The sequence below is a fragment of the Nicrophorus vespilloides genome, unplaced genomic scaffold, assembly GCF_001412225.1.
Source record: "Nicrophorus vespilloides isolate i.1.1-1 unplaced genomic scaffold, Nicve_v1.0, whole genome shotgun sequence".
Classification (NCBI taxonomy): domain Eukaryota; kingdom Metazoa; phylum Arthropoda; class Insecta; order Coleoptera; family Silphidae; genus Nicrophorus; species Nicrophorus vespilloides.
This window is the reverse complement of record NW_017097409.1, coordinates 45050-60848: the sequence shown is the minus strand read 5'-3', so window position 1 is coordinate 60848 and position 15799 is coordinate 45050. Positions and strand designations below refer to the sequence as shown.

The 15799-nt window shown below is 38.2% G+C and overlaps 4 protein-coding genes across 6 annotated transcripts; 3 read left to right on the top strand and 1 right to left on the bottom strand.

Moving 5' to 3' along the window:
- The first annotated feature begins 348 nt into the window (after nt 1-348).
- Nucleotides 349-3444, top strand: LOC108560022 (paraplegin). The gene is made up of 7 exons (XM_017917441.1): nt 349-567; nt 620-916; nt 976-1113; nt 1169-1396; nt 1455-2265; nt 2567-3081; nt 3160-3444. The coding sequence occupies exons 1-7, from the start codon at nt 424-426 to the stop codon at nt 3340-3342; spliced, it is 2316 nt and encodes a 771-aa protein (XP_017772930.1). The 5' UTR covers nt 349-423; the 3' UTR covers nt 3343-3444.
- Nucleotides 3445-4603: 1159 nt separating this feature from the next.
- Nucleotides 4604-7194, top strand: LOC108560021 (twisted gastrulation protein homolog 1-A). Of its 3 annotated transcripts, none has more exons than XM_017917440.1 (5): nt 4604-4782; nt 4866-5171; nt 5246-5443; nt 6447-6651; nt 6715-7194. In XM_017917440.1, the coding sequence occupies exons 2-5, from the start codon at nt 4964-4966 to the stop codon at nt 6824-6826; spliced, it is 723 nt and encodes a 240-aa protein (XP_017772929.1). In that variant the 5' UTR covers nt 4604-4782; nt 4866-4963; the 3' UTR covers nt 6827-7194. The 3 variants fall into 3 exon arrangements, with proteins under 3 accessions (XP_017772929.1, XP_017772928.1, XP_017772927.1); XM_017917439.1 differs by having other exon boundaries at nt 4861-5171; XM_017917438.1 differs by having other exon boundaries at nt 4604-5171.
- A 95-nt stretch (nt 7195-7289) lies between these two features.
- Nucleotides 7290-9436, bottom strand: LOC108560020. The gene is made up of 6 exons (XM_017917437.1): nt 9266-9436; nt 9060-9210; nt 8143-9007; nt 7909-8086; nt 7676-7859; nt 7290-7619 (listed from the first exon to the last, which is right to left on the bottom strand). The coding sequence occupies exons 1-6, from the start codon at nt 9271-9273 to the stop codon at nt 7467-7469; spliced, it is 1539 nt and encodes a 512-aa protein (XP_017772926.1). The 5' UTR covers nt 9274-9436; the 3' UTR covers nt 7290-7466.
- Nucleotides 9437-10004: 568 nt separating this feature from the next.
- Nucleotides 10005-10865, top strand: LOC108560023 (alkaline ceramidase-like). The gene has a single exon (XM_017917442.1). It carries the CDS (start codon nt 10052-10054, stop codon nt 10841-10843), a length of 792 nt encoding a protein of 263 aa, XP_017772931.1. The 5' UTR covers nt 10005-10051; the 3' UTR covers nt 10844-10865.
- The last annotated feature ends 4934 nt before the right edge of the window (nt 10866-15799 follow it).

Genomic DNA, 15799 nt, shown 5'->3' with positions numbered 1-15799 from the left:
CGAATAAGTAATTACGAGGTGGAACTTCGTTCCCTACAGACCTTCTTTCCCATTCAGCGATCAACCACGTCCGAACTTCTTACTGTAAATTATTTAAAGCAATATTCTCAGAAATATATTTCAATACCACTCTATTATCCATAACTTGTAATAAAAAAGCTATATAGTTATATAATTAATTAATTTCAAGCATATTTATTGAATATACGTTAATTATAAACAAATAATTTAAATTTGAAAGTTCACGATGATTTAGTAACTGACGCATTCCGGTAGATGAAGCTTTCCCAAGTATTAGGCAACACATTATACTTAGAAGATGCTATCGGTTGCCTATGGGTCAAACGTCAAATTTGATAACCTATAAATCCAAACTATGTTTAAAAATATATAACACTTTTATTATTATTCTAAAGGCATACGATGTTTCGATTGTTGAAAAGCATACGATGGCCGGTAAAGTACATCCTGAATAATGCCAGAACTTTGCAGAATGTCTCATACAGAAATCAGCAAGGATTGCATCAGCAGCACTGCAGATCACATCAAATTAACTTTAACAGAAAGGTAAATATTGGGGGAGATTCAATTTTAAATTAACCTAATTGTTATATTGTAGGTGATAACTGCTATCAATAATGAGTACAAAGCAGTCTTCTCTTTATTGAGGAGATCTGGGTTGAAGGATGTCAATTGTTTGGTAAATCATTTAGCAGCTGCTAGGGGTTTTCACACTAGTGCCAGATGTAATCAGAGTCCTTCGCAAGGACCAGAAAAGGATCCTAAGAAAAATAAGAATGATGATGATGAAAATAACTTGTTCTCTTTGGCTGCTAAGGCTTTCCTTTGGTTTCTGTCTGCTTATATGGTTATTGTCACTCTTTCACTCATATTTCCCAGCAGCAATCAACCTGAAGTCAGTATATTAGTCTATAGATTTAATAGAGTGCATATATTTGAATTTTGTATATTTAGGTTGTTAGGTATGTTTCTTGGAATGAATTCTTGTATCAAATGCTAGCAAAAGGTGAAGTTGAAGAGATTATTGTAAGACCTGATGTGGAAGTCGTGACAATTATCTTATATGATGGAGCAATAATTAAAGGAAAAAAGGTATGCTGTCTTGATCAAATGATGTATTATATGAATAACATTGCATTTGCTTTAGATTGAGCACAAAACTTTCCACATGAATGTAGGCGATATACACAAGTTCGAGGATAAATTACGCGAGGCTGAAAGGAGATTAGGTATAAGAGATGGAGTGCCGGTGGTTTACGAAAGAGGAGGTGATACGGCGGGGAAACTATTAATATCATTGATCATAGTCGGATTGCTAGCTTCGATTTTGGCTAGGAGTCGGAGTATAAGACCGCCTTTGAGCATGGACAGCTTTGTAAGTTACCATGTTTTGTTTTATTATACAATCTATGATTATAAAATGTTTATCATAGACGCAAATGGGTAGAGCCAAGTTCACATTGGTTGATCCTCTGACCGGTCCTGGAAAAGGAGTCAAGTTTTCGGACGTCGCTGGACTTAGCGAGGCCAAACAAGAAGTAATGGAATTCGTAGATTACCTCAAGAGACCAGAACACTACAAAGCTTTAGGTGCGAAAGTTCCGAAAGGTGCTTTGCTACTAGGTCCTCCAGGTTGCGGAAAAACCTTGCTCGCCAAAGCTATTGCTACTGAAGCCAACGTGCCTTTCCTCTCTATGGCAGGATCCGAATTCATCGAGATGATCGGTGGATTGGGTGCTGCGAGAGTGAGAGATCTGTTTAAAGAAGCTAGAAAACGTGCACCTTGCATCATCTACATCGATGAGATCGATGCCGTGGGTAGAAAAAGGAGCGGTGAATCGGGAGGTCCGACCGGAGCCAGCGGCGAAAGTGAGCAAACCCTGAATCAGTTGTTGGTAGAAATGGACGGCATGGCTTCCAAGGAGAACATCATAATGTTAGCCTCGACTAATCGGGCGGATATCTTGGATAGGGCTTTGCTGAGACCGGGCAGATTCGATAGGCATATATTGATTGATCTGCCCAATCTGATTGAACGCAAGCAGATCTTTGAGCAGCATCTTAAGGGTATTGCACTGGAGTACGGACCTAGCCATTATTCGCATAATTTAGCCTATCTGACGCCCGGATTCAGTGGTGCGGATATTGCTAATGTCTGCAACGAGTCGGCCTTGCATGCAGCCAGGTTTAAGCAGACTCAAGTCAATAAGAGCAACTTGGATTACGCTGTGGAAAGATTAGTCGGTAATTAAAACTTTACTTCCTTCATCCTTTGATGGGTTGCAGATTGAATTTCTTGAATTTTTACCTGTTTTCGTATTGTCTTACAATAAGAAAGTACTCATTTAAAATACACACTCGTGGCTTATTCATATTCAATAATTAAAAGCACGAAAGTAGTATTAATGCAATTAACAGACCATAAACTGCACGACATTGCACTTTTCAAATCCTGTTTTACTTTGCATATGCATTTAAGTTTAAAATCACGAATTAAAAAACGAAATGATTTGTAACGAATTATATTTTATTTCTGGTTATATAGGTGGTACCGAAAAAAGGAATCACGCCTTGTCTCCATTGGACAAACGTGTAGTAGCCTACCACGAATCCGGCCATGCCTTGGTCGGATGGATGCTGGAACATACGGACGCTCTGTTGAAAGTAACAATAGTGCCTCGAACTAATTTGGCTTTAGGTTTCGCTCAGTACATCCCCAGGGACCAGAAACTGCACACGAAAGAAGAACTGTTCGAGAGGATGTGCATGGCTTTGGGTGGAAGAGTCGCGGAATCTTTGACGTTCAACAGAATCACAACTGGAGCCCAAAACGATTTGGATAAAGTAACGAAGAGCGCGTACGCTCAGGTGAAAGAGTACGGTATGAACAGTAGGGTAGGGTTGATTTCGTTTCCCGAAGAGGAAACCAAGGAGATGGGTAGGAGACCCTACAGTAAACGCTTGTCCACGATGATCGACGAGGAAGCCAGAAAACTCATCACAAATGCTTACAAGAAAACGGAGCAGGTTTTAACCGAACACAAAGATAAGCTGGAACTGGTAAGATTACAATATATAATAATTGCTTCAGAATAATTTAATTTATAAAAAAAAAATGTAATGTTTATCTGTATGTAGTTGGCAGAGGAATTGCTGAAGAAGGAAACGTTGAATTATGACGATGTGGAGCGATTAATTGGTCCACCTCCGCACGGGAGGAAGAGACTCATCGAGCCTGCGGAATTCGAAGAGACTGTCGGAAAGGATGCGGGTGATTCACCGAAAACCGAGAACGCTGCGTCATCGAAAGCAGCCGTCTAAGAAATCGAAACTCGTCTCATCCCCTCGACGTGTATTATAGTATAAATATATTATGTTGTTTATAAATTCTACGTGTATTATGTTTCCTCATTAAAAAAAAAAACAAATAACTAATATACAAAAGAAAATAAAAGTCTTACTTTCTATGATTTCCTACAACCGAATTTCTAGTAAAACAACAATTTATTTTCTCTTATTGTAATTGCATGCAATTACATAGCGCGGAAATGCAAATTTATTTGAGTGCACTTTGCACGTATTGTAATATCACTTTTTATTGGTTTTTTTTTGTTTTCGAGTCATTCGAAATTAGTATTCAGCGAGAGCGAGGAATAATTATGGTATTTATTTACTGACTTTAGACCCAAGATTCTACTAAAAAAAAATCTCTGTTTTGTCAAATTATTTTTTAAATGAATTGATCAATCTATTAATGATGAAACAATAAATAGGTAACTAATTGAATTTGCCTAGATTTGGGCTACTGTAGTTGGGGCGCATTCCACATTTATGTGGTGGCGCTGTTCATCATTTAATGATTAATTATTGTTGCTTTACATTTTATTCAAATAAGCTTATAAAATTTTGTTAAATTTACATATGAAAAAATTGATTGTAAATCATTTAACAGTAATTGACGTATTTTCAATAATAGCATTTAAAAATATGTATTTTATTTTAATAACAAATTTATAAATTAACTCAATATTGTTATGAAATATATATCTTTGTGGAATGTTAATGTACTTGGTATGAAAATGATTTTAGTTTGGTTTCATTGATTTATATGTTAAGTATGGCTACTCAAGTCGACGTAGGTGGCCGCATTCCAGACATTTCAAACACGAGAACAGGTAGAAATATCAACAGCATTATTGTTCAATTAGAATAGGGGCGCCTCGCTCTCTTTCTCTCTGACAACCTCAATCCTCTCTACCTGAGAATTTCGCTTCTACATAAATGCACTTTATGCCGGACACGTAGCCGAATAATTGCAAAATGCACCTTGCATCGCCGCCACCGACGTCGCTAACAATGACGTCTGTTCTTGAAGAATGATAGAGGAAAGATCAAATGGAAAAGGGAGGATCGGTAATGAAAATCCTATCGAAAGATAAAAAGATCCACCCTAATGATGACCGTTCGAGTCGAGCCGAGTTATTAGTCGCTCTTTCTCTGCGGCGACATTCCTTTATTTGTATGCTTCAAACTTGCCGCTGCTGCTGAGTGAGTTTTGTAGAAGCAACGGCTGCGAAGTGGGGAAACGCAATCAGTAGCAAAACAAGTTTCTAGAGGCGAAGAAGGCGCGCACACGATGTTCGCTTGGAGCTGCGAAGTTCCATCCAAAAACTAATACAGCATTTTGGTCTGAAACTGGAAAAGAGTGCTATCGGTGCTCCGCTTCTGCAAGGATCGGGCGCGTCGTCCGTCTACCATACCGTGAGTGTTTCCCTCCGCACAGCAAGAAGGAATATCAAGCAAACAAATACAAAAAAAAATACCCCCTTTTTTTTTGAGAGGAGTTCGAGAGTGCGTCGTCGTCGGCTCAGGGACATTTCGAATTCGCCCGCAGGCTAAAACCGAGAGAAAACAACTCGCCGCACCACAATTGTAGACGGAGATGCAGTCTCCGCTGCTTCTTCTTGTCCTGCTGGGTGTCCTTGCCGGTCTGCAGGTGCAGGCCTGCAATGAGGCCGTGTGCGGGTCCATAGTGACCAAATGCCTTCTGACTGAATCCTGCAAGTGCGATTTTGCCAATGGATGCAGCTGCTGTCAGGAGTGCTCCTACTGCCTCAGTTATTTGTACAATGAGTGCTGCTCGTGTGTAGGTAGGTTTCAACCAATTGAGTCCCCATCATCATCATCATCCATCCTTTATGTAATATAATTTAAATGCACTCAGGCATGTGTCCCAAACCGAACGACACGCAAAGCCCGCTCAACAAGCAATCCCAGATAGAGGACTTCCAGGTCGAGGTGCTCGATCTCTTCCGCGCCCTCACCGAAACCGACGACATCCAGAAACGCTGGACCCGCTTCGTCTACCCGGTGGACGTCAACATCCTTCATCCACCTAAAAATGACATCAAATATCAACTGCGTAAGTACCATAACAAATATTAAACATCCTTACTTCCTTTACTGCATGCATCAATGCAAATACCGAGCGAAGCGCAAACGTAAACAAGCATTCTGCTAATTGAAAATACACAAACTGCACCGTGCATACGTTCCAACGATTGAACCGAATTCAAGAAAAACATGCAAATGCAAGTGCGAAATGTAATTAACTGCACTTTGCGAAAACACTAATAGCTATGATACATTTCTATCTCTCTTCTCAATTGCGTATACATATTCCAAAAATACTTCAACAACTGAAATATTTTCAAGGATTTGATGCATACACATAAAACTATAACTATATCAATTCTTAGTATTAATTACATCAAATGAATTAGCAAATTCAATAAAAAATAAAGAAATTAGTAACATTTTATATTTACAAATTTTTATTTCATTAGCTATGAAAGTAGATTTGATTTGCATAATCTCATCTCAGAAATACGGAGAAATTGTCGAATGCTAATCAATAACAATTCACAATGAATCTCTAATAACCTTGCGTTATTCTACACGTACTTCATTTCTAATTCTTGACTCATATTCTGATATTCATTAACTTATTAACATTTGAGAAATCTAAAAAAATGTTTTTATTTTCTGCACCTGCGATTCACAGACAAATTTGAGAAAAACTAACGGCACTGCATTCTCAATATTTCGACAACAACAAAAAAAGTATCAAAGCTTATATTTAGATATTCGTTGTTATTTCAATATTCTCTATTTAATTAGTTATCTCATTAATTCAAGCAATTCGTTTCGAACATTTTGATATTAGAATTATTTATAGGCATTGTATTGATTCCCAGAAACGTTGTTTACTTCCTAGAGAGTTTCCGAACTTTGATTATTTATAGATTTTTCATCTATATTTTCAGATTACACTGTAACATAACTGTACTATTTGAGCTCGAAAAATGTATTAGTTAATTAATATTATTAAGATTTAATTGGTAATTAAAATTTATGTTTTGCAGAGAGCGCGGAACAAGAGGTAGCGCCTCTTAAACCTAACATAACAACGCATAATTGCACTGTAGCTTACATGGCCAAGTGCATGAGCTGGGAAAAGTGCAAAGCCAGTTGCCAATCGATGGGAGCATCGAGTATGAGATGGTTTCACGATGGATGCTGCGAGTGCATCGGAGAGTATTGCATCAATTACGGAATTAACGATAGCAGGTAATCGTATAACATAAATAATAAACGTAGAGAAATGTGATATTAATTGTGTATTTATTGCAGATGCATTCAGTGTTCTCGAAAAGAGGAAATCGACTCCGACGATCTGGATTCTTTGAGTGACAACGAGAAGGATTACGGGGAAGATGACTACGATTTAGAGGACGACGTTTAATTTAACCGTATACAAATTAAGAGCTGCTCGGAAAGTTCATTCACGATGAACTTATCTACGATGCGTTGCAAACTAATACATTTCCATTTGAATTATATAAAAAGAGATAAGAATCTCTTTTTGACTCTTCGCAAAACGAATCTCTGCAATATTCAATCCATGTAAATATTGTTACGATGATGCAAAATCCTGCGTAGATGTGAATCACAAACAAACAAATATTGAATTCTCGAGGAAAAAAAAAAGTTTATTCGTAAAAGTTTTAGTAAATCTTCATATAATATAGCGAAGAGTTCGATATTTATGTATTTTAAACATAACTAATTGTATTTTGTATAATTTCTTGTATAATATATAAAAGTATGATAGACTCGTACGTCCGTAACGTTTTTCTCGTACCTAACTGAACCTGTATATATACGTACTATGTAGGTAAAATTACAACAACAACAATAACAACAAATGATTGTAAAACAATTCGACGGTGCTTCTTCTTTTCGTCCCGTTTATTCTTTACTTCTTTCTTTTTTTGGCAGTTGGTTTGCGTATATTGCTAATGTTTGTAACTATTCCAATAAATCGCTTGGACCCGATTATCGTTATTAAAGCTAAGTATATGGTAGCAGGCAACGAGTTCCAATCAAATTGGTTTAGGAAACAGTTTAGCATCGGTAGGGGTGTCTTCGGTGTCGCTGTCGTCCTGCGGCTCCTGCGATTCAGGCAGTCTTATAAAAGGTAGATGCTCGTTGCCACTCCACATCGAGTATAGATTGGTATGCAGTCTCAAAGCATCCTGCAAAACGGTTATGAACCAATGTTCTTTTACATTTTATACTTAACGAATCCTACCCCTCCACCTTCTTTTTCCGATGATCCGGTGGTGGATCTGCTGTGTATTGATAGGCAAGATGAGGAATCAGTGGAAGAACTGCTTTTGCGTGAAGTGAGTGGAAGGCCAGGAGGAAAGATGTCGTAATGTTCTGTTACGGACATACCGCTGCTCTGAGGTGCATCGAAGGATTGCCAGCACCCTCTGAAAGTTTATTTTATTTTTTTAAAGACACATTAAATGTACGAGTTACCTTTGCAATGCTCCTGGATATTTTTTCATAATCCTCTCGTCGTGGGCTTCAGCTCCCCATGAAGAAATACCACTACTCTGAGGCATTGCAACGCATTTCATGGGCCTGCATGAAAGAAGCTGTATAGCTTCTGATAATCCTTCGCCGCTCGTAATTGTACCAACTTGTGGTATATTTTCTACAATGAATCATCAAAAATAGGAATATGAATCATCAAATTGAATTGATACAGACCTGGTGTGGTACTCCGACTTCTTTCCTGTGGAACTCCACTCGGAACAGTCAGTCTCGAAGGTAAATATCGGTGATGCCAAGGCGTTTCGTACCTTCCGCAATCCCATGGCATGGACCACCTCCTCATAGCTCCGTCACCTCCTTCTCCAGATACCGCTTCTCCGGCCGCAGCCTCCGACCATCTTCTCTGACCGCTCAGAGGAAACAGCGGAAAGTGCAGAGGAGATCTGGATCCTCGTCCAGGAAAAGGTGACTTCATGCTCATCAACTGTCCAGGATTGGGTAGAGGCCCACGGATAGTCTCAATGAAACCCGGGAAGTTATGTATTGGACTCGGCCCTCGAGCTTCGTTGAAAGGCGAAGGGCCTCGCACTTCACTTCCCTTTGGACTATCCAAGGATCCTCTATCCAACAAATGAGGACTGGACATTTGCGATCGGGAGTCTTGCGTGTAGAGTCGTGCAAAACACTGCTGCAAATTGGCCATGCTGCACTCTGGGTCATGCAAACCTCCAGCCATTGTCTGGCAAGAAGGACACATAGCCATAGCTCCAAGACATTCACAGCCTGCAATAGAAAACTGATACTGCAGATTAATAAATGTCAGCAAGTTTTCTGTAATAATCTGCTGGTTGTGCTCCTGCTGCCTCTGTGCATCAATATCAGTGAATGTCTCTCCGATGCACAGATCCTGCATAGCTGCAGCTATATGGGTCTTGACAGTGTGACTAGCAACCACAGTGGATTTAGTCAACTCATCCCAAGCAATGACATTCTGATTTGCCAGTTGAATATTTTGGGCCTGCGATAAATTATTCAATGATTGAGACAGCCTCAACCCAGCAGAACACAAGCTATTCAGAATCTATAACAAACTCTTTATAATCTACACTATATACTCTTATCATAATATTAACCTGTAAATAGGAAATCCAACTGTTCAAGCACTCAGTCGCTGCCACTTTCAATGCATTTGGACTTGGTGGTTGAGGATTATCATCGCCCATCTTATCTCTGCCTTCTGGTGCTCCAGCATCAGGCTGATCTGCAGACTCAGCTTGGCTCTCACTAGAGATTTCCACAAATGATAAAATACTAGTAAATGTTAACTGCAATCACTTACAATTCCATTACTGAAGCCTTTGGTTATTATCTATTATCAGTGATTAATGGCGTTAGAATTATTACCATTACCGTGTTAATTATTCCAAAAACTTTCATCTTTTTTCTAATTAACACCAGAAGATCTTCGCTGGATCTGTAAAAATTCAATTTTACCATACACGACCATAATTTGCACACCACACACAATACTCAAGAGCAAGATCAAAAGTATATAGTAGATTTAGAAGCAGACGTGTATAAAGAGTTTCATAACATGAAATTCAAACCATTAGTGTAAAATTTGAAATTTCAATAAATTGTACCTTAAATAATATAAATTATATATGTATATAATATAGTTTTAGTTTATAAATGAGTTTCTTGTAATTAACAATAATATTTAGAACTATTTAAATATAGATAGTTATAAAATTTATCTAATTTGTTCAGATATTATTGAAATTTTGGAGCAATGCATATATATAATTATATAGATCAATTAGAGTAAGTTTACATTTTCAAGAAATTCTAATTGGAAAATTACAGCCTGTTAAATAAGTTGCCTGTATTAAGTTTTACATCTTCAATTTAATCATGAAACATTAGCTTTAAATGTTCAATAAGTCGGAAAGGAATATATCTTTATATTTACTGGAGAAAATGTATAACAAAATATATATTTATTTGAGTATATGTACATTGATACTTCTTCAAATATTTAAATTAAATGTTTTAAAGTAGTTTATTATAAATGTCACAGTTGTTGGATGTTTTAAATAGATGAAATTCTGAAAGTTAAATAAAAATGTGGAAGTTATTGGAAAGAGGAAGTTCACCTGTAGATTGGTGCGAGGAGAATTATAATGTGTCGTCGATGATTGCCGAATTCGTGAACACCTTCAGCAACATCCTCTTCGTGGCTATACCGGCCACGGAGATGAGATTGCTTCGGAGTTGCGGAAACAAACAAAAGTTGGGTTTCTTCGGTATTTGGATATCAATAATGTTCATCGGCTTGAGTTCAGCGTATTTCCACGCGACTTTGAGTTTACTCGGACAATTCTTGGATGAGCTAGGAATACTCTGGTTGTACTGCGCCGCCTTCTGGATATTTTATCCGAAGAAAATGTTCCCAAAGATTCTTGTAGGAAACCGCAAGAGATTGGGACTTTTCTGTTTGGCGGTCGCAGTTTTCGGAACGGGATTATCAATAGTAAATCCGATTTGGAATGCGTTTGCGTTGATGAGCCTGTGCATTCCATCGGTTATAGTGTTGGCTTTGAAGATCGCGGCAAGCGGAAATCCTAGGGTGAAGCGATTGGGATTGGTTGTTTGGGTCGTGTGGAGTTTGGCGCTGATTTGCTGGATCAACGATAAGGTGTTTTGCGATGTTTGGAGGAGGATTGGGTTTCCTTATTTGCACGCTCTGTGGCACGCGTTCATGGCTGTGACCTGCTGCTTCGGATGCGTGCTCTTCTCCTACTTTCGTATGAAGGAGGACTTTCCTGATGGTAAAACTGTATTGATGTTTTGGCCGAACGATGAATGGGTTTTCGGACTACCGTACGCCGTTCTTAAGGAGAAGGACGAGGAATAGAGGACAGTTTGCGGAAGATACCGACAGGATGCGTTGATTCATTTTGAATTTTATAGTGCTCGAAAGGGTGAGAGAAGAGTAGTTTCGTGTGAATTAACCGAGGAGGGTTTTTATTATATATGTTTTTTCTTTGGATAGGAGTGAGATCGTGACACGGCTACAACGACGGCGGTGGGTTGCGAAGTGGACAATGGATGGACGAGGGGAGCCCTGGAATAATATTGATGCAGGCTGTCGCGTGAAGTGGTGGACGATTGGGGCCGCAGGCTCTGCCCTTCGTCATTGTCCATACGGCGCGTTTCCATTGGCCGAGCGGCGCCATGTTGTATCCCCCTTTGTGCTGTCCACACACGTCCTTTCCCTTCTTAACGTGTCTGTGTCTATCTGCAAACATAAAAAAACCCCTTCCCACTTCATTCATTTCATATTTATAACTATACTCTTACTCACTCACTCTTTACCTCAATCACTTTTTTTTTGTTCACATTGACGCTTCTTCGCAGCGACGGATCAATTATTTATGTTATTCGATTGCCCACCATGCGTTATGTAATTAAGTAAATAAACCTAATCAATTAGAAAAAGTGAAATTGTTTCAATCATTAACGCAGTGTTTAATTTAGTCTAAGTGCTCAAGTGTTTTCTTTTTTTTTGCTCCCATTAGACAAATAAACATAATATCTAACACAAATAAAAACATTCTTGCTCACTTAATGCCTTAAAGACACTGCTTTCAATTGAGACTAATTTAACTCAATCCAAGCAAACATAATAAAACAAATGATTTTTTTTTAATTAAAGCTAAAACAGTAAATTTTAGTTTGAATAAAATAAAATTATCACGTTTAGCAATTATGTTTGTTAAAACTAATTGTTCAGATAATGAAATTTGCAAGTAAATGAACTCTGTCGCTTGATGATCATTAAACAACTAACCATGTATACTTTGTATTTTGAATAAACGAATTAAAGTGCACGAAACGTTTGCGTTCTGCGGTTTATTTTACTTTCGAAGTACTTAAAAATGTTAATCTAAATATTGTTGGATTCCGGTGTTCGCCAGTTAATTGTCGGACATTCAAACATTGCTTCTTTATTCGTTTCAGATATTTCAAATAAAATGATAAGACCGTCCGAAGTGCATCGCCGGCGGGTTCGAAGCCCCCCGTAACGTGTAAATGTACGGATCAAGAGGAATTCGCGCTTCTTAACTGCTTGGATTAAATACGATAAATCACTGGGCAGGGACGTATTAATAATAATAAATCGTAAAGACGCAAGAATAATACGCGCGAAGTCCATAAATTTGGAGGCGGCGAACGTCCAAATATTTGCCGATCAATCTAAAAATGGATCGCACTGCAAATGATTCTTGTCGCTGCTGCTGCTGTTGCTCGTGCACCTCTTGTTACTCGTCTGGTTGACGGTGTTAAAAAGTTTAAATTTAGAATGCATTTGGAATGACGGGATACGCGTAAATTGGCCAATTGTTTAAATGTCGGATGGATGGAAATAAAAATGAAAAGAGGATGGATGGAAATAAAAAGACAACGAGATGGTGGAGGAGTGAGTAGTGGAGAAACTGCTGCTGCTTCTGTCCCGCTGTGAATCCACTCAACTGTCAGTGCAGATGCGTTGTGTCAACATCAATCACCTCTCCTCGTGCAGACCTCCTGAAGATATTTCTAACATTACATTTGAAGACCGGGTAATTCGATCATTAGATCTTCGCTTCCTTCGACTTTCCGTTCTCTCTCTCCTTTCCTTTCCAATTTCACAACTGTTTAGCAAGAATAACAGAGGGGAGGCGAAATGTGCGCCAAAGACATATATATATATATGTTCGTTCGTCCCTTAAGTAGCCAATCGTCTACTGCTATAAATATATTTATACTAAAAATATGGAACTGTTTATCCAGTTATCCAACACCTCGTCAAAAGGACGAACAAATCGAATATCCCACAAGTTTGCTTCGCCCTTCAAAAAGAAAAGTTCTTATACAGAATATGTTATCGTCGGCGTCACGCGTCGAGTGCGATTCGACGAGACGAGATGTATCGGAATACAATTAAAGAATCGGAAAATATACAAACCGTGGAAAAGCCAAACAATATACACACGATTATTGTGGTGAACTCTTGACAGATTGTGTATTTATACAGGAAATAGCAGAAACAAACTGTGGGTCTCCTTTCTTTCTCCTTCCTCCTCCACTCCACTATATCCATCTTTTTTTTTTTTTGGTTGATCTCCTCTCCCTGCCAATCCTTCTTTTTCTTCTTCTTCTTCTTCAACTTGCTCTTGTTGAGCTGCGGTAATTTTTGTGTTTTGTTTTTGAAAAACTGTCGGATTGGTTGGATATGACGCAGACCGATCAAGCTCTCTTCCATCCATCTTACTTTGTCTTTCTGATTCGTTAACGTTTCTCTCGTTCCTGATTATATAAATAGAAGAAGAAAAGAAAAACGACATTGTAAATATATCATAACCGAAAAGATTTATTTATTTATCGAACACGTCCATTCGTCTGTGCCACGGCCGCAGCTGATCCGAATCATTTCTTCTTCTTCTTCGGACGTCGTACAATGTACACAATAACCCTTGCAATAACAAACAGCAATTTGTATTGATTGTCGTGTCATAAGCGATACAAACGATTCGATTAATTTCATTCAAAATTTCTCATATGAAAATATTAAGACTAATTTAATTTTTCAATTGATATACTAAATGTCTTAATTGATTTTAATAAACGTAGAATTGTATTGTATTTTGCAAAAAAAAAATCAATATAAGTTTATGTGTCTGCTAATTGATGTGGTGTTCTAAATCGGGTTCAGACTATAGCAGCAAGTGTGAGCGAAATTTGTGATTTTACCAGAGTGTATAGTGTTTTTTAGATATTTGCTTAAAATATAAATTTCCGTCGGTAAACAAGAGAGCGAGATGAGAGATGAGAGAGGATGGGAATGATATGGGGCGGATGCATGCATTTTGGTATGGTGGATGTTTTGTGGATGTGTTATTAGCATCCACTCAACCGCCAATAGCCAGAAGGTGTGTAGTCTCGCTCTAGGTCTCTCTCGCACATATATTCCACCGCATTTCCTACCGCACTGGGGCAGAATAATAATAATTTCCATCGAAAGCACGCGCTTTCACGCGTTCCCACAACATTTTCGCACACATTATTATATATGTATACATATGCTATTATTCAATTAACCCGAAATCTAAATCGATCTCCGCCTACCACGAAACAACCAACTAACCAAAGCAACAACGAAACAAAAAACATCGCGCAACCACGATCTGTTGTTTTAAGCTTCGAAAACAAGCACCTTTCGGGAAAACAATTAACAAGCAACAACAACAATTGCAGCGGCGGCGACAAAAATAAAAGTGCATGCTTAAAGCGTTAAAGAATTAATACCGAATTCAATTCGAATCTAGTCTGATTGAAATTCTGAAAAAGTTTCCTTGTAGCAACGATTATTTGTATAATATTTAAACTGTTAATAAATTAATCGAGATAAATTCGTTCTAATTTGAAAGTTATTTTAGACGGAAGTAATTTGTGCGTATGTATGTGACGATTCATTGTGTCGGATCTTTTAATAGAAAATTGATAATTTAAAGGATCTAAAGGGGAGAGGGTGAATTCATTGTGTGCATGAGAGAAAAAGAGAGAGAGATGAACAGAACAAAAAAGAAGTAACGACTTTGTTCGTGCGGAATGAGATTTATCCTACTTCTGTTGCGGTTGGATGTTTATTCAGCCGCGATTCCACACGGCAGCTATTCGAAATATGTCGCCCTCCGGTTCCGCTCGCATCCAACCCGACGACGACTATCCTCGCTTCGCTCTCTCCAGCAGCCAAAAAGAGAGACAGATTGAATGAGGAGTTGAAGAATAAAGTAAAACATTGGATGAAGAAAGAGGTAGAAAAATCGAAATTTTAACACCTCGCACAGGTGGCTCACGGTGGCCGAGAGACTGTTTGTCCACTTTTCTTCGAGTGCAAACGAACAAACAAACGTAATATATATTTTGGTGAGCTTTCGGTGAGCGAACAAATTTACCATAAAATTGCGTCAATACAGCCTCGTTGCTTCTTCTATTGTCGAGAGTATTTACATGGTCATTCAATACAAATTCAGCGTGAAATGTGAAGAAAATTTGAAATTCTCGTTACGTCTCGTCTGGGGAGGGGTAGTTGTTGTTCTTGTAGTTTCATTGCTCTTTTTTTTTGTGATGTGATGTGAGTGCAACCATCCGCGCGCGGTCGCGCAGTTAATAATTCGAGCTTTAATAAGTAAGGTAAACAGAGATTAGTGAGTCGAGGCTGATTTGTAGTTTCTTTAAATGCGTACACGTGTCTCCATAAATAAATTCCTTTCGTCGTGATCTTCTTTGTCTCTTCAACTCTACGGCAGCAGCAGTAGCAGCAGCATCAGCTCCTTCTGACTTCGTGGTTAGAACCTGCTGCGTTATCCTGCTGTTAGCTATCCTCTCTTCACTCGCTCTGCCGACTGGATGATGGATCACACGTGTTACGCTCGTCCCTTCAGACAAATTTCAACCCGTGTCACATGTTTTGCTTTTCCATTAATACATATTAATGGTCTCGGTGAAGCCCAAAAATAATTTACACACACACACACACAAATTCACCCACCCACAGAATACACAGCATTCCAACCTTTCCTCCACTAATTAGATCGTACACTAACTACATAGTTATAGCAGACGACACCAACGATTATATTACTTTACACATTTATCATTATTCAATAAAATAATCAATAAAGCATTAATATGTATATTTTTATACTGATTAATTTATTAATTATGATTTCAAATACATTTTAATATGCATGGCATACTTTTCTTAATAAATATATAAAAAAAAAATTAAAATCAATAATTATAATTTTAAATAAAAATCATAAAC